This window comes from Ranitomeya variabilis, chromosome 3 (genome assembly GCF_051348905.1).
Source record: "Ranitomeya variabilis isolate aRanVar5 chromosome 3, aRanVar5.hap1, whole genome shotgun sequence".
Taxonomy (NCBI): Eukaryota; Metazoa; Chordata; class Amphibia; order Anura; family Dendrobatidae; genus Ranitomeya; species Ranitomeya variabilis.
Genome location: NC_135234.1, coordinates 181403336 through 181421764, shown reverse-complemented (window position 1 = coordinate 181421764; position 18429 = coordinate 181403336). Strand labels below are relative to the sequence as shown.

At 43.3% G+C, this 18429-nt stretch overlaps 1 protein-coding gene across 1 annotated transcript in view; it reads right to left on the bottom strand.

Moving 5' to 3' along the window:
* The window catches only part of WNT2B (Wnt family member 2B), a 133182-nt gene that overhangs the window by 59290 nt on the left and 55463 nt on the right, over nt 1-18429 (bottom strand). Inside the window, exon 2 of the mRNA XM_077294904.1 lies at nt 15117-15337. Coding sequence (XP_077151019.1) covers nt 15117-15337 — 221 coding nt within the window. The remainder of the gene's footprint in view (nt 1-15116; nt 15338-18429) is intronic.

Below are 18429 nucleotides of genomic sequence, written 5' to 3'. Positions count from 1 at the left end.
GGCTGGATAAATTTTTGTTTATCAAAGATGTGTATCTATTCTGCAGGCAGCTCACCTTTAAACTTTTGTACCATCGTCCCTCTGCTCTAGATGAACTGCCCATCGCTGACCGACTTGTTTTGAGGGATCTCTTAGAGCTTCTGGATGAGGGAGAGGAGTGCCAGCCCAGAAGAAAGTTCACTGGAAGGCTTCCCTCACAAGCTACTCCCCCGTTTACTTTGTTCCCGGCGGTACAGAGTTTCTTCAACGCCGTGTGTAAGGAGGTACACGATCTTAAATTGGATGGTATGAGGGGGAGGAACATTAGTCAACAGGACCAGGTTATTTTGGCTAAATTGGGTTCCAATCGGGACTTTGTCATCCGCGAAGCGGATAAGGGGGGTAACCTGGTCATCTGGCCGGTTGATCTCTATATCCAAGAAGCCAGGCGCCAATTGGGCAACACAGATTGTTATCAAGTGCTTCCCTCGGATCCTACTTGTGTTTTTCAGGCCAAGCTGAATCGCCTATTGGAGGCTGCATTTACACGTAGTATCATCAATAAACGTGAAAGGGATTTTTTAAACAACCAGTATCCCAGGACTCCCACCTTCTACATGCTTCCTAAGGTGCATAAGTCCTTACAGGCTCCTCCTGGTAGGCCCATAGTCTCTGGGATTGGTGGGTTGCTTGAAAAGCCATGCACTTATATTGATTTTTTTCTTCAGCCTATAGTTTTGTCCCTCAAGTCATATGTCAAGGATTCTACATCTCTTATTTTACAACTTCGGGACCTGGAGATTCCGTCAGGGGCTTGGCTTGTCACGCTTGACGTTGAGTCTCTATATACGTGTATTGGACATGATTGGGGTATAGGTGCCGTATCGTATTTTTTGGACCTGAAAACTACAGGAGACAGAGGGCATGATTCGTTTATTTTGGACCTTTTGCATTTTGTATTGGATCAAAACTATTTCGTGTTCGATCGTGTCTACTACAGGCAGGTAAGGGGGACTGCCATGGGAGCTCGGTGTGCCCCCTCTTACGCCAACTTGGCCTTGGGTTGGTGGGAGGCGACCAGGGTTTATGGTTTGGAACTTTTCTCAGAGCATGTCATGAAGTGGTCGCGTTATATTGATGACGTTGTGTTTATTTGGACAGGCACTCTGGAGCTCTGTAAAGAATTTGTGAGTGTTCTAAATGATAACCCTTGGAATATTCGTCTTTCATCACACTACTCCCAGACGGAAATTGACTTTTTGGATCTAAAGTTGCAGGTGAGGGGACAACATATCCAGACAACTCTTTATCGAAAACCAACGGCTACGAACAGCCTCCTCCACTTTGATAGCTTCCATCCTTTGCATCTGAAAAGTGGTATCCCCAAGGGTCAATTCCTAAGAATTAGGAGGAATTGCAGTGAGCATGAGGAGTTCACTAGACATTCCCGTGAGCTCACTGCACGTTTCCGGGAGAGGGGTTACCCCAGGCGTATCATCTCCCAGGCTTATATGACTGCCAACAACAGCAAGAGAGATGACTTGTTACAGGGTAGGCACAGGATCAGTGACAAGCCGCTGGGTATAATTACAACTTTTAATAACCAGTGGCAAGACCTACGGGGGATCCTGTCCAAGTATTGGGGTATTTTACAAAGTGAGTCGAAACTCCTCCCGCATATTGCCCCCCAACCTAATCTGGTGGCCAGGAGGGCCAGAAGTCTCAGAGACCAACTGAGCCATAGTCATTTTCAGCGGCCGATCACTAGGCTTGGCAGAGGGGTTAGACTTAGGGGTACCTATCCGTGCGGTAACTGCAACATCTGCCCCTTTACCAGTCGTGATGAAAAAGTGATGGTGCCTTTTTTGTCTTCACAGACGCCCACTAAGACCTATTTTAATTGCAGGACACGGAATCTGGTTTACGCACTGGTGTGCCCCTGCCTTAAGGTCTACGTGGGCCAAACCACACAGGAACTTAGGAGACGTATACAGCAACATTTCTCCAATATCTCTATGGCGCAAAAGGACAGTTTAAAGGGGAAAACCCTTACATCAGTGGCGGCGCATTATCTGGCTCAACACAACTCACATTGGGCTGGTACGAAGATTCTAGGACTTGAACTAGTAAAGATGAACATGAGGGGTGGAAACATTACCCTTGAACTTTTACGACGTGAATCCAAGTGGATTTTTGACCTGAATTGTGTCATGCCACTAGGCATTAATGAAGATCTGCTATTTTCCGGCTTCTATAAACAATGAGATGTATTATTAGCTGTGTGTATATTGGTTAATATATCTCCAGCACGGCTGAAACCATATATTTGGCTTCCATTTTTGTACTCTGTCTAACAGCGTGTTTATATGTGCATATTTATAATTATATTTATTATTTTTGTCCGGAGTTCAGCCTTCTAATGGATTTTGTCCTCAGGGGGTGTCATGATTGGCCATCTGATAGCCCTGTCTGTGCTTTTTCACGTTTTTAGGGCATATTGTGTGTTTTTTTCCACTTGCCCAAAAAGCACCGTACGGTTCCTTCCCTCTCTTTCCTTCCCTTTAGCCTCCTATCCCACCCCTTCCCCTCCTTTCCCCCCCCCCCTTTCCCCCCCCCCCCTTTTCATCTTGAGGTACTCCCGTTGTTCACTGATGGGGTTTATATACTGCTCTCTTTTCTCTCTTATTTATCATGTACAGTATAAGTATACATGTGACTATTATCAATTTGCCCATCTTTGGCAAGATTTTTTCGGTGCCTAACATTACGCTGTCTCTCAAAGCAGGCCCCCGCTGCTTTCTTAGCGTTGTTTTTCATCTCATTTCCCTAGCGCAAGCGCTCTCTACCATTGTTTATGCGCTGCCATGGCAACCAGGAGCGGAGCTCATACTTCCGCTCTTGGACGCCGGCGCATGCGCAGTAACTACATGCCGGGCCCGGCAGACTAACAAACGCCATTACTACTGCTCCATGCGGCCCATCTGGCCGCCTACACAGCTGCATATTGGTAAGTCATTTTATGACGCTTATTTAAGCTGAAGGCAGGGCATGCAGACATCACCCCTGACGAAGCCACCGCTGTGTGGCGACACGCGTTGGGTGTCTGCTGCCCGCACCTCCTTTAGGGTACACATGCCCGTGTAAGCAATCTGTGGTATTTTTGTGCTATTACAATTGCCTTTGTGCTCCAGGTCGTGGCTTTCCCTTATCTGGTGGGTATTCTACCCATGTTCACACATAGCATGCTGTCTAAATCTGGTCATTTAATCATGTTTAAAATGGTGTGTATTTTTTTGCCTCCCCAGATTGTACATCACAATTAGGTATGCACTACACCTTTGCATCCTAGTGACAGCTAGCATTCAGGGAGTTGGTTACTATTCTTAGCCATTACTGTACTCTGTAGGACAGGCTATGTATTATTTTGGGCATGTGCAATTAATACCCTTTTGAGAGTGATGCGGTGCTGTGGCCGTATTATGGGCCTTTTGTTTGCACAGGGATATGTCACATCCCTTTGTTTTTAATGTTTTTAAATAATGTTCTGTCTTTTGCATATTTGTGGAATAAAGCTGTTACTATGATATTTATATGGTGGTGACTCCCGTTTTTGTTAGGCCCACCTTTTTTCTCTTCATATGTCTCACAGTGGTCTTTGGGCCTAGGTTTGAGTCCCACCGACCGTGGTGCCCCCATTTGCTTTTTTGGTCCAGAATAAAAGAACAATTTACATTTTACTCAAACTTTGCCAGCGCTGTATGTGGAGAAAAACTACTGTTTTGGTGCACGTCAGGGCTCGGAGGAGAAGGAGCGCCATTTGACTTTGGAATACAAAATTAGCTGGATTCGATAGTCGTTATTATGTCGTGTTTGGAAAGCCCCTGAGGTGCCTTAATAGTGTTAACCCCCACAAATGACCCCATTTTGAAACTAGACCCCTTAAGGAATTTATCTAGATATGTGGTGAGCACCCTAAACCCTCAGGGGCTTCACAGGATTTTATAAAGTTGAGCTGTGAAAATAAAAAAAAATCATATTTTTCCACAAAAATGTTGTTTAACCCCCAATTTTTAATTAGTTTTACATGGGGAACAGGAGAAAATGAATGCCAACATTTCCTGAGTATGCCGATACACCATATTTGTTGTAAAACGACTGCCTGTGCGCACGGCAGGGCTCGGAAGGGAATGAGTGCTTTTTTGACTGGAATAGGTGGCGGATACCATGTCACATTTGAAAAGCCCTTAACATGTCAAAAAAGCAGAGATCTCCACAAGTGATCTCATATTGTAAACTAATTTACAAACTTGTATAACATTGGACTGAGTACATGAATTTTTACTATTTTATTTCAACTACAATGTTGCTTTGACCCCAAGTTTATAATTTTCAAAAGGGGTAATAGGAGAAAATAAACAGTACAATGTGTTACACAATTTCTCCTGAGTACATCAATACCCCATAAGTGGTCGAAAACTACTTTTGAGGCACAGTGCAAAGATCAGAAGGTAAGGAGCGCCATATTACAGTATAGATTTTGCTGCACTGGTTTGTGGGTGCCATGTCACATTGGCAAAGCCCCTGGGTTTCCAGAACAGCAGAAACCCACATAAGTGACCCCACTTTACAAACTGCACCTCTAAATTAATTCACTTAGGGGTGAAGTGATCATCTTGATACCACAGGTCTATCACAGATTTTTATACAATTGGGCAGTGAAGAAATAATAATTACATTTTTACCAGACAAAAATAGTTTTAGCCTCAGATTTTATATTTTCAATGGGTAAAAATGGTGCCAAAATGTGTCACAAAATATCTGCTGAACATGGCAATTCCTCATATGTGGATGTACAGTACTGCGATACTCGTGAGGGAAAGAGCGTTGACTCTTTGAAATCAAATTATTGAAGAACTAGATGGTGGCCCGATTCTAACGCATCGGGTATTCTAGAATATGTATGTAGTTTATTTATGAAGATTTAAGAATAATGCAATGAATATACAGGATTTTCTGGGTAAAATATATACATTATCAGTGAAGCGGTGTTTAAATCCCACTCCAATATCACTGATTGGTTGCGGCCGGGCGGGCGCGACCAATCAGCGCAGCAGGGTTTAAATCTCAAGCCAATATCGCTGATTGGTTGTGGCAGGCCAGGTGCGACCAATCAGCGAAGCGTGGTTCAAATCCCATGCCAATTCGCGGCCAGACTGGGCCTGTCGCTGATAGGTCACGGGCAGCTGGCGAGACCAATCAGCGACGCGGGATTTCCGTTACAGACAGACAGAATTAGAAGATTATACTGTATAGTAGGTACCCGATGCATTAGAATCGGGCCACCATCTAGTATTCATATAAACATTGGTGCTTACATTTATGTTTTAACCCAATGTGTCATGAATCCCCCATGGCTAGGGATAGCACAGGACAAGCAAAGTACAAATAAATAACGGACGAGCTCTAGGGTGATGGAACCTGGGCTGACCGCTGCCCTACGCCTGACAAACGCAACTAGAGATAGCCAGGGAGCGTGCCTACGTTGGTTCTAGACGCCACGCACCAGCCTAAGAGCTAACTAGTACTGCAGAGAAAATAAGACCTCACTTGCCTCCAGAGGAATGAACCCCAAAAGATATAGTTGCCCCCTCACATGTATTGACGGTGAAATGAGAGGAAGGCACACACATAGAGATGATATATATAGCTTTAGCAAATTGAGGCCCGCTGTAAACTAGAAAGCAGAAAGATACAAAAGGGGACTGAGCGGTCAGCAAAAAACCCTAATCAAAAAAACCATCCTGAGATTACAAGAACCCATGTGCCAACTCATGGCACATGGGGAGAACCTCAGTCCACTAGAGCTACCAGCTAGCATAGAGACATAATAAGCAAGCTGGACAAAAAACCAAACAACTGAAAATCAGCACTTAGCTTATCCTGAAAGATCTGGGAGCAGGTAGGCAGGAACCAAACAGAGCACATCTGAATACATTGATAGCCGGCAAGGGAATGACAGAAAGGCCAGGTAAAATAGGAAACACCCAGCCTCTGATGGACAGGTGGAAACCAAAGGCCGCAACCCACCAAAGTCACCCAGTACCAGCAGTAACCACCAGAGGGAGCCCACAAACAGAATCCACAACAGTACCCCCCCCTTGAGGAGGGGTCACCGAACCCTCACGAGAACCCCCAGGGCGATCAGGGTGAGCTCTATGGAAGGCGCGGACCAAATCAGTCGCATGAACATCGGAGGCGACCACCCAGGAATTATCCTCCTGACCATAACCCTTCCACTTAACCAAATACTGGAGTTTGCGTCTGGAAACACGAGAATCCAAGATCTTCTCAACAACATACTCCGATTCTCCCTCCACCAGCACCGGAGCAGGAGGCTCAACCGAAGGAACAATGGGCACCTCATACCTCCGCAACAACGACCGATGGAACACATTATGAATAGCAAACGATGCTGGGAGATCCAAACGAAAAGATACAGGGTTAAGAATCTCCGAGATCCTATAAGGACCGATGAACCGAGGCTTGAACTTAGGAGAAGAGACCTTCATAGGGACAAAACGAGAAGACAACCACACCAAATCCCCAACAAGAAGTCGGGGACCCACGCGGCGACGGCGATTAGCAAACTGCTGAGTCTTCTCCTGAGATAACTTCAAATTGTCCACCACCTGATTCCAAATCTGATGTAGCCTGTCCACCACCACGTCCACTCCAGGACAATCCGAAGACTCCACCTGACCAGAGGAAAAACGAGGATGAAACCCCGAATTACAAAAAAAAGGAAAGACCAACGTGGCAGAACTAGCCCGATTATTAAGAGCAAATTCGGCCAGTGGCAAAAAAGCAACCCAGTCATCTTGATCAGCAGAAACAAAACACCTCAAATAAGTTTCCAAGGTCTGATTAGTTCGCTCCGTCTGGCCATTCGTCTGAGGATGGAATGCAGACGAGAAAGACAAATCAATGCCCATCTTGGCACAAAACGTCCGCCAAAATCTAGACACAAACTGGGATCCCCTGTCAGAAACGATATTCTCCGGAATCCCATGCAAACGAACCACGTTCTGAAAAAATAAAGGGACCAACTCAGAGGAGGAGGGCAACTTAGGCAAGGGCACCAAATGAACCATCTTGGAAAAGCGGTCACACACAACCCAGATAACGGACATTTTCTGTGAAACCGGGAGATCAGAAATAAAATCCATGGAAATGTGCGTCCAAGGCCTCTTCGGAATGGGCAAAGATAACAACAACCCACTGGCCCGAGAACAGCAAGGTTTAGCTCGAGCACACACTTCACAAGACTGCACAAAGGTACGCACATCCCTAGACAAGGAAGGCCACCAAAAAGACCTGGCCACCAAGTCTCTAGTACCAAATATTCCAGGATGACCAGCCAACACAGAAGAATGGACCTCGGAGATGACTCTACTGGTCCAATCATCCGGGACAAACAGTCTTTCTGGGGGACAACGATCCGGTTTATCCACCTGAAACTCCTGCAATGCACGTCGCAAGTCTGGGGATACGGCGGACAATATTACCCCATCCCTAAGGATACCAGTAGGCCCAGAGTCTCCAGGAGAGTCAGGCACAAAACTCCTGGAAAGAGCATCTGCCTTCACATTCTTTGAACCTGGCAGGTATGAAACCACGAAATTGAAACGAGAAAAAAACAACGACCAACGAGCCTGTCTAGGATTCAAACGCCTGGCAGACTCAAGGTAAATGAGATTCTTGTGATCAGTCAAGACCACCACACGATGTTTAGCACCCTCAAGCCAATGACGCCACTCCTCAAATGCCCATTTCATGGCCAAAAGCTCCCGATTACCCACATCATAATTGCGCTCGGCGGGCGAGAATTTTCTAGAGAAGAATGCACATGGCTTCATCACCGAGCCATTAGAACTTCTCTGTGACAAAACCGCCCCCGCTCCAATCTCGGAAGCATCAACCTCAACCTGAAAAGGAAGTGAAACATCTGGTTGACACAACACAGGAGCAGAAGAAAACCGGCGCTTAAGTTCCTGAAAGGCCTCCACAGCCGTAGGAGACCAATCAGCAACATCAGCACCCTTTTTAGTCAAATCAGTCAAAGGTTTAACAATACTGGAAAAATTAGCAATGAACCGACGATAAAAATTAGCAAACCCCAAGAACTTCTGAAGGCTCTTAACAGATGTAGGTTGTGTCCAGTCACAAATAGCCTGAACCTTGACGGGATCCATCTCAATAGTAGAAGGAGAAAAAATGTACCCCCAAAAAGAAATCTTCTGGACTCCGAAGAGACACTTTGAGCCCTTCACAAACAGAGAATTGGCCCGCAGAACCTGAAACACCTTCCTGACCTGTAGAACATGAGACTCCCAGTCATCAGAAAACACCAAAATATCATCCAAATACACAATCATAAACTTATCCAGATATTCACGGAAAATATTGTGCATAAAGGACTGAAAGACTGACGGAGCATTGGAGAGTCCAAAAGGCATTACCAAATACTCAAAATGGCCCTCAGGCGTATTAAATGCGGTTTTCCACTCATCACCCTGTTTTATCCGCACCAGATTATACGCACCGCGAAGATCTATCTTAGTGAACCACCTGGCCCCCTTAATGCGAGCAAACAAATCAGTTAATAATGGCAATGGATACTGATATTTGACTGTAATCTTATTTAGAAGGCGATAATCTATACAAGGCCTCAGGGAACCATCTTTTTTTGCCACGAAAAAAAAACCTGCTCCCAGAGGGGACGAAGATGGACGAATATGTCCCTTTTCCAAGGACTCCTTAATATAATTCCGCATAGCAGTATGCTCTGGTAGTGACAGATTAAATAAACGACCCTTAGGGAACTTACTGCCAGGAATCAATTCTATAGCACAGTCACACTCTCTATGAGGAGGGAGCGAATTGAGCTTAGGCTCCTCAAAAACATCCCTATAGTCAGACAAAAACGCAGGGATCTCAGAAGGAGTAGATGAAGCGATTGAAATCGGAGGTGCATCACCATGAACCCCCTGACATCCCCAGCTTAACACAGACATTGTTTTCCAGTCCAGGACAGGATTATGAGTTTGTAACCATGGCAGACCAAGCACTAGTACATCATGTAAATTATACAGTACAAGGAAGCGAATCACCTCCTGATGAACGGGAGTCATGCGCATGGTCACTTGTGTCCAGTACTGCGGTTTATTCATAGCCAATGGTGTAGAGTCAATTCCCTTCAGAGGAATAGGAACTTCCAGAGGCTCCAGACTAAAACCGCAGCGTTTAGCAAATGACCAATCCATAAGACTCAGGGCAGCGCCCGAATCCACATAGGCATCGACGGAAATGGAAGACAGTGAAAAAATCAGAGTCACAGACAAAATGAACTTAGGCTGCAGAGTACCAATGGCAAAAGATTTATCAACCCTTTTTGTGCGTTTAGAGCATGCTGATATAACATGAGCTGAATCACCACAATAAAAACACAATCCATTTTTCCGCCTATAATTTTGCCGTTCACTTCTGGACTGAATTCTATCACATTGCATAGTCTCAGGTGCCTGTTCAGAAGACACCGCCAACTGGTGCACGGGTTTGCGCTCCCGTAAACGCCGATCAATCTGAATGGCCATAGCCATAGACTCATTCAGACCTGTAGGCGTAGGGAACCCCACCATAATATCCTTAATGGCCTCAGAAAGACCATTTCTGAAGTTTGCAGCCAGGGCGCACTCATTCCACTGAGTAAGCACCGACCATTTCCGAAATTTTTGACAATATATTTCCGCTTCATCATGCCCCTGAGAGAGGGCTAATAAAGCCTTTTCAGCCTGAATCTCCAGGTTAGGTTCCTCATAGAGCAATCCCAATGCCAGAAAAAACGCATCCACACTGAGCAATGCAGGATCCCCTGGTGCCAATGCAAATGCCCAATTCTGAGGGTCGCCCCGCAGGAAAGATATTACAATCTTGACCTGTTGAGCAGGGTCTCCAGAGGAGCGAGATTTTAAAGAAAGAAACAATTTACAATTGTTCCTGAAATTCAGGAAAGTAGATCTATCTCCAGAAAAGAACTCTGGAATAGGAATTCTAGGTTCAGACATGGGAGTGTGAACAACAAAATCCTGTATGTTTTGAACTTTTGCCGCGAGATTACTCAGGCTGGAAGCCAAACTCTGGACATCCATGTTAAACAGCTAAGATCAGAGCCATTCAAGGGTTAAGAGGAGATAAGAAGCAGCTAGACAGCAATTAAGGGCTAGGCAGCAAAACTCTGAAGGAAAAAAAAAAAAAAAAAAAAAATTTCCCTTAAACACTTCTTTTTCTCCTGCTTCAGCCCAAACAATTAACGCTTTGCGGGCCGGCTATACTGTCATGAATCCCCCATGGCTAGGGATAGCACAGGACAAGCAAAGTACAAATAAATAACGGACGAGCTCTAGGGTGATGGAACCTGGGCTGACCGCTGCCCTACGCCTGACAAACGCAACTAGAGATAGCCAGGGAGCGTGCCTACGTTGGTTCTAGACGCCACGCACCAGCCTAAGAGCTAACTAGTACTGCAGAGAAAATAAGACCTCACTTGCCTCCAGAGGAATGAACCCCAAAAGATATAGTTGCCCCCTCACATGTATTGACGGTGAAATGAGAGGAAGGCACACACATAGAGATGATATATATAGCTTTAGCAAATTGAGGCCCGCTGTAAACTAGAAAGCAGAAAGATACAAAAGGGGACTGAGCGGTCAGCAAAAAACCCTAATCAAAAAAACCATCCTGAGATTACAAGAACCCATGTGCCAACTCATGGCACATGGGGAGAACCTCAGTCCACTAGAGCTACCAGCTAGCATAGAGACATAATAAGCAAGCTGGACAAAAAAACCAAACAACTGAAAATCAGCACTTAGCTTATCCTGAAAGATCTGGGAGCAGGTAGGCAGGAACCAAACAGAGCACATCTGAATACATTGATAGCCGGCAAGGGAATGACAGAAAGGCCAGGTAAAATAGGAAACACCCAGCCTCTGATGGACAGGTGGAAACCAAAGGCCGCAACCCACCAAAGTCACCCAGTACCAGCAGTAACCACCAGAGGGAGCCCACAAACAGAATCCACAACACCAATGGACACACTGACATTGTTTTTCTCCTATCTTTATTTTAAGAGTCAAAACTTTATTAGTCATCTATCGCTGTATGACAGCTTGTTTTCTACAGGATGACTTATAGTTTTCAAAGACACCATATATTTTACCATATGATAGACTTAAAAATGGGGAAAATTTTTATTCTCTCCCTTACACACTGTCCTCCATGTTATTCTCTCCGTCACACACTGTCGTCCATGTTATTTTCTCCCTCACAGACTGCCCTCCATATTATTCTCTCCCTCACAGACTGTCCTCCCTGTTATTATCTCCTTCACAGACTGTCCTCCATGTTATTCTCTACCTCACAGACTGTCCTCCATGTTATTCTCTCCCTCACAGCCTGTCCTCCATGTTATTCTCTCCTTCACAGACTGTCCTCCATGTTATTCTCTCCCTCACAGACTGTTCTCTATGTTATTCTCTCCCTCACAGACTGTTCTCCATGTTATTCTCTCCCTCACACACTGTCCTCCATGTTATTGTCTCCCTCACAGACTGTTCTCCATGTTATTCTCTCCCTAACAGACTGTTCTCCATGTTATTCTCTCCCTCACAGACTGTCCTCCATGTTATTTCTTCCCTCACAGACTGTCCTCCATGTTATTCTCTACCTCACAGACTGTCCTTCATGTTATTCTCGCCCTCACAGACTGTCCTCCATGTTATTCTCTCCCTCACACATTGTCCTCCATGTTCTCTCCCTCACAGACTGTCCTTCATGTTATTCTTTCCCTCACAGACTGTCCTTCATGTTATTCTCTCCCTCACAGACTGTTCTCCATGTTATTTTCTCCCTCACAGACTGTTCTCCATGTTATTCTCTCCCTCAGACTGTTCTCCATGTTATTCTCTCCCTCACAGACTGTCCTCCATGTTATTCTCTCCCTCACACAGACTGTCCTCCATGTTATTCTCTCCCTCACAGACTGTCCTTCATGTTATTCTCGTTCTAGTATATGTATGTAGTTTATTTATGAACGCTGATTCGCTGAGGCCGGCCGGGCGTGACCAATCAGCGACGCAGGATTTCGGTTACAGACAGACAAACCCTTAGACAATTATATATACAGATAGTTTGCGGATTACATATACAGAGCCTCTCAGTGCCAGAAGTGCAGAATCCCCCCTCAAGAAACCCCATTTTATTTTGGAAATTACACCCCTCTGGGAATTTATCTACAGGTTTAGTGACAATTTTGACTCCATGGGTGTTTTCCAGAAACAAGCAGCAGTGGATGTTGCTGAGTGAAAATTACAAACTGCCGTGTAGTGACCAGTATGATGCAGTGACCAGTACGTTGTAGTGACCAGCACATTGCAGTGATCAGTATGCTGCAGTGACCAGAACATTATGCCCAGCTTATGTTTCTGGAGACATGAACCCATAATTTAGGTGGGCTCTCATCACTACAGAAATGCCAAACATGTGGTTTAGGCACACTGTAGGTCACAGAAGGGAGGGGGGCACTTGGATTTGCAGAAATACATCATACTGCATGGGGGTCTTTGTGGGGGCATCATACTGGTGAGAGGCTGTGTGGGAATATCATACTGTATGGGGACATCATGCAATGGGGGCTTTCTGTGGACAGTATACTGTGTGGTGGGCTTTTGTGGTGACATCATACTGTTTGAGGGGCTGTGTGGGAGCAGTATACTGTGTGGAAGGACTGTGACAGGATATCATACCATGCAAGGCACTATCTGGGGTCATCATACAGCTTAAGTGCTAAGTGGGGAGATACTGTGTGGGTGCTTTGTGGGGATATACTTTGTGGGGAGCTGTGTTGGGACATCATACTGTTCATATAAATATTGGTGCTTACATTTATGTCCTCCATGTTATTTCTTCCCTCACAGACTGTCCTTCATGTTATTCTCGCCCTCACAGACTGTCCTCCATGTTATTCTCTCCCTCACACATTGTCCTCCATCTTCTCTCTCTATGGGAATATCATACTGTATGGGGACATCATGCAATGGGGGCTTTCTGTGGACAGTATACTGTGTGGTGGGCTTTTGTGGTGACATCATACCGTTTGAGGGGCTGTGTCAGAGCAGTATACTGTGTGGAAGGACTGTGACAGGATATCATACCGTGCAAGGCGCTATCTGTGGTCATCATACAGCTTAGGGGCTAAGTGGGGAGATACTGTGTGGGTGCTTTGTGGGGATATACTTTGTAGGGAGCTGTGTTGGGACATCATACTGTGTGAGGGTACTGTGGGGACATCATAGTGTGTTGGTAGCTGTCGGTGAAGGTACAAGAGCTGAATAACAAGAGCAGTTTTACTTACTTCTTTTATAAACTTTATAAAAAGCAGTAATATACATGGTTTTGATTGACTGCTAATGATAAGAATATATGTTACAAGACGCTCTATCACAATATGTATTAGCAGTCGCAGCTAGTCAACAGACTCTACTCTGCTCAATATACTCTGCTCAATATTAAGTAATAAAAATATGAAATCATAATAATGATGAGAAGAATTAAGTTAAGCCTGTTGGTTTCCTCCTCCACAAAAATCACGGTATCTCATGTGGCCCCTTGGGAAAATTAATTGCCCATTCCTGGTCTAGGCAACAGCCTCAATAGCAATGCAACCAAAATGATAGTCACATGTGGTGCCGCCTGACAGCACGATTTTAAAGATAATAAAATGTAAGTAATAGCGCAAAATCATTGAGGGAATGTTTTAAACCACATTTGTCTGCTGCAAGGTGGGAACTCTGTCAGTAACGTAGTGAAATATGAAATATTAGGTAGTTGATAAAGAAGGATCTTTATCTACTAACCAAAGCCCAAAATGGCTACAAAAAGCATTACTCATTGTAAAGCAACCAGCAGATCCATACTTCACACAGTTCATTGATTTATAGTGTATCTGTCACTTATTTTTCTACCTCATATGAGAGCAGAATGATGTAAGCACAGAAACCCTGATTCCAGTGATGTATCACTTACTGGCCTGCTTGTTACAAATTTGAAAAAAATCACTGTTTTCTCTGCTGCAGATCTACCAGTTCTCTGAATGCTGAGCTCTGTATAACCCCTCCCACACACACTAGTGATTGGTTGCTTTATCTGTATATGCTGTGCATAGGCAGGAAGCTGCCTTAATGAGGTTGTCGAAAATGACAAAAAAGTTTGATTTCTTTCTAGAAACTGCCCTACTTTGGTCCACAGGTTGTTTTTATGAGGATAAGTTCAGATACTTATAAAGGTCTGTGATTAAAAATTGTGCTGTGCCAAGAAAACAAGAAAACGTTTTTGTTCCCATCTCAGACAAGATTTTAAGCAATGAGAACCAAAATAAATATGAATAATGACTATGCATCAAAAATGTTTCTGAAACAGTTGCTCCTCCCAAAAATCATGTTATCCCTTTCCTATGGGATAAGTAATACCTTGCTAATAGATGGGGGTCTGACTGTTGAGACCAGAAGCGATTCTGATATTGGGTCTCTGGAACCCAAAGAATGGGGCTCATTAGATCTGAAGGTAAAAGTTGAATGCTATACTCTGCACGCCAAGCATGCACACCTCCACTCCAGTCAGCGGTTTCAGAGCCTCATTCTCTGGATTTCAGAGCTCCGATCTTCCTATTGCTGGTCAGAACCCAAGCGATAAGAAAGTTATGCGATATCCTAAAGATAGGGGATATTTGATATTTTAAGAACAACACTTTAATTTTACTCGAATCAAAAGCAAAAACCTACTATAAAGAACAAATGTGATCACTACTTTATGGGGTCTAATTTAAGTTTATATTTTTGTCCTAACCACAACTGTGTGACTATGTTACCATTCAGTTATCTCTCATAGTCATCTTACTCACCTTACACCTTAAAGTCAAACATCCACACACCACACCACATTGGAATATGTATATTCTAGCACCATGTCATAATATTTTCTGGGGTTTTTTTTTAGGTGAAGTTTTAGGCAAGATAACATACTTCTTAACATGACTCTACCAAAGACTGTGTGATCCCTGTCCAGGGTGCTGCAGTTCCAGCGATGGTGCCTAAATTGATGCTGGCACTCTCTGATCCACTCCTTAGCTCCCTCACCAATGGCTTGCATGATGTCTGGATGCTTCTGACAAAGTTGTCTCTGCTTGTTGACAAGACCTGGGATATTATCACATATTACTCTGGCTCCAAGTGCACCAATATACCTACAAGGAAAAAAAAACATATGTAAAAGTCATGTTGCAATTGTGATTGGGTCCCCCTCCCCCGTGCAAATCACTAGTCCTTGCTGTAGAAACCCCATTTACAAATATCCTTCTATTCAATTCTGATCCTCATTCATTAGCCAGACTAAAAACCTACAAATAGCAATCCTTACTCTGGGTTACCCAGTACAACTACTGTATATATTACACAGATGCCCTTTGAGTTCAATATAAATTGTTTAATACTTCATTTCCCCTGTGGTGGTGCTGAAGGAGTTTAGAAGAAATTACAGATTTACAATTATGTCTAGAAATATTTGGACAATGACACAAGATTTGGCATTTTAGCAGTTTACCAAAACATATTCCATATACTGTTATATAATCAATATGGGCTTAACGTACAGACTCTGAGCTTTAATTTGATGGTATTCACATCCTATTTGGAGTAAGGGTTTAGGAATTTTAACTTTTTAATATGTAGCTGTTTCTTTTTAAAGGGGCCAAAAGTAATTGGACTATTATATCAAAAGCTCTTTAATGGGCTGCATAGGCTATTCACTCATTTAATCATCAGTTAAGCCAAGTATAAGGTCTGGAGCTGATTACAGGTGTGACATTTACATTTGGCAGCTGCTGCTGTGAACCCACAACATGAGGTCAAAGGAGCTCTCAATGGAAGAGAAACAGACCATCGTTAGACTGAAAAAATGAGAAACAAACAAATCCATTTGAGAATATTAAGAGTGGACAAATCAACAGTTTGAAACATTCTGCAAAAAAACAGCGCATCGGTAAGGTTGGAAACTCAAAAAGGACTAGACATTTATTGAAGACAACAATAGTGGATGATGCTCCATGGTGAAGAAAAACCCCTTCACAACATCCACCCAAGTGAAGAACATGTTCTATGGAGTACGCGTTTCAGTATCTAAGCCTACCTTAAAGAGAAGACTTCATGAGAGCAAATACATAAAGTTCACCACAAGAAAATATAAAAGCCAGATAACACTTTGCTAAAAAACATCTACTATAGGCAGCCCAGTTCTGTAAAAACATTCTTTGGATAGATTAAACTAAGATCAGCTTGCACCAGAAGAAGAAAGTATGGAGAAGTCTTGGAAAGGCTCATGATCCAAAGCACAACAAATCTCTGTAAAACATGGTGGAGACAGTGTGATAGGATGGTCATGCATGGCTTCCAATGGGATTGGATCACTAATGTTTATTGATGATATGACCGAAAACAGAAGCAGCCAGATGAATTCTGAAGTATACAAAATGCCATACTTTCCGGATCAGATTCAACCAAATGCAGCAATGTTGATTGGATGGCGCTTCGTAGTACAGATTGACAGTGACCCAAAACATACTGCGAAAGCAACCCAGGAATTTAAGGCAAAGAAGTGGAATATTCTATAATGGCCGAGTCAATCACCGTATCTCAAATCCATCGAGCATGCATTTAACATACTTAAGACAAAACTTAACCCAAAAAGATCCAAAAACAAGCCAACAACTTAAGTCAGCTGGAGTAATGGCACAGAAAAGGATCACAAAGGAGGAAACCCAGCGTTTGCTGATGTCCTTGGCTTTCAGACTCCAGGCAGTCATTGCCTGCAAAGGATTCTCTACAAAGTATTATAAATGAACATTTTATTTACGGTAAAATTAATTTCTCCAAATACTTTTGAGTTCCTGAAATGAGGAGGCTTTCTATGGAGCGGCTGTAACACACCCATGTCCTGTTGATTGAGCTCGCCCCATACCGGTGAGGTGATGACTGTGTATCACAGCCAGGATCTGCCTCTAACATTGCGGATGGAGTGGAGCTCCACCTGACTGCGGCATTTAACAGGTCCTGGCTTAGAGGACGTGTAATTCCATGCACTCAATGGTGTGCCTGTGGTCGGGCTTCAAAGGAACCGTGATTTTGACTATATGCAGCGATGCTGTAGCACCGCTGTATATAGCACAAGCAATCAGACGATCGCAGCTTCAAGTCCCTTGAGGAGACTATTAAGAACAGTGAAAAGTAAAACAAATGTTTTATAAAAATCTGAGAAAAAAAATCATGAGTTCAAATCATCCCCTACGGGATGGGAAGAGGGTGATTTGAAGTTTTTATTTATTTTGAAAAGAAAGATAAAGAACAGGTAAGGAAAGATAAATTGACATTACATAAAAAAGGCAAAAAGCAAACAAAACATATACAGTATGGTATCATCACAAAAGTTAGATCTATCAAAGTAAAAAAAAATGTAACCTCATCGGTAAACAAAAAAAAATCAAGAATGCCAAAATTTCGTTTTTTATAGCTGCAATTCCACAAAAAGGCTGTAAAATGCAATCAAAATGTCACATCTATGGTATCAATAAAAACTTTATCTTGCCCCGCAAAAAATAAGCTAACACACAGCTTTGACTGAATACAAAATTATATGTCACGGAAAGTAGAGACACCCTAATATTTTTTTTTGCAAACTTCTTATGTTTTTGACCACTAAAATAATAAAAACTGGCAATGTTTGGTATTGACTTAATCGTACTGATGGACAGAATTATATTGTGAAGTCATTTTCACTGCAAAATGTAGAAGCAAAAAACAATTCCCAAAAAACAATGTCAGAATTATGTTTTTTTTCCACAATTTCTCCCCACTTAGAATTTTTTCCTGTTTTCCAGTATACTGTGGTAAAATGAATGATGTCATTCAAAAGAACAATTTGTCCTGCGAAAAACAAGTCTTCATATGTCTATGTGGACAAAAACTAAAACAAATATGGCTCTGGGACGAAGAGGAGGAAAAAAACGAATATGCAAAAATGGAAATTGCTCTTGTCGTGAAGGTGTTGAAATGTTGAAATGACAAACCAGGAACAGGCCCGTAGTCCCTAGCAGCATCATAGCAGCATTTTCTGCTCTCATTGCAATAAGTCCACCCTTGGCGACTTTCCTTGTGCTATAGGGAAACACAGTGACTACTGACTCAGACCTCCTAGATTTATATGCACCTAGGGCTAAAAGTATTTTTTAAGACATTAATGGAATTTTATGCTTAGCTGTGGTAAAACCTGTTATTTTTTGGTGGA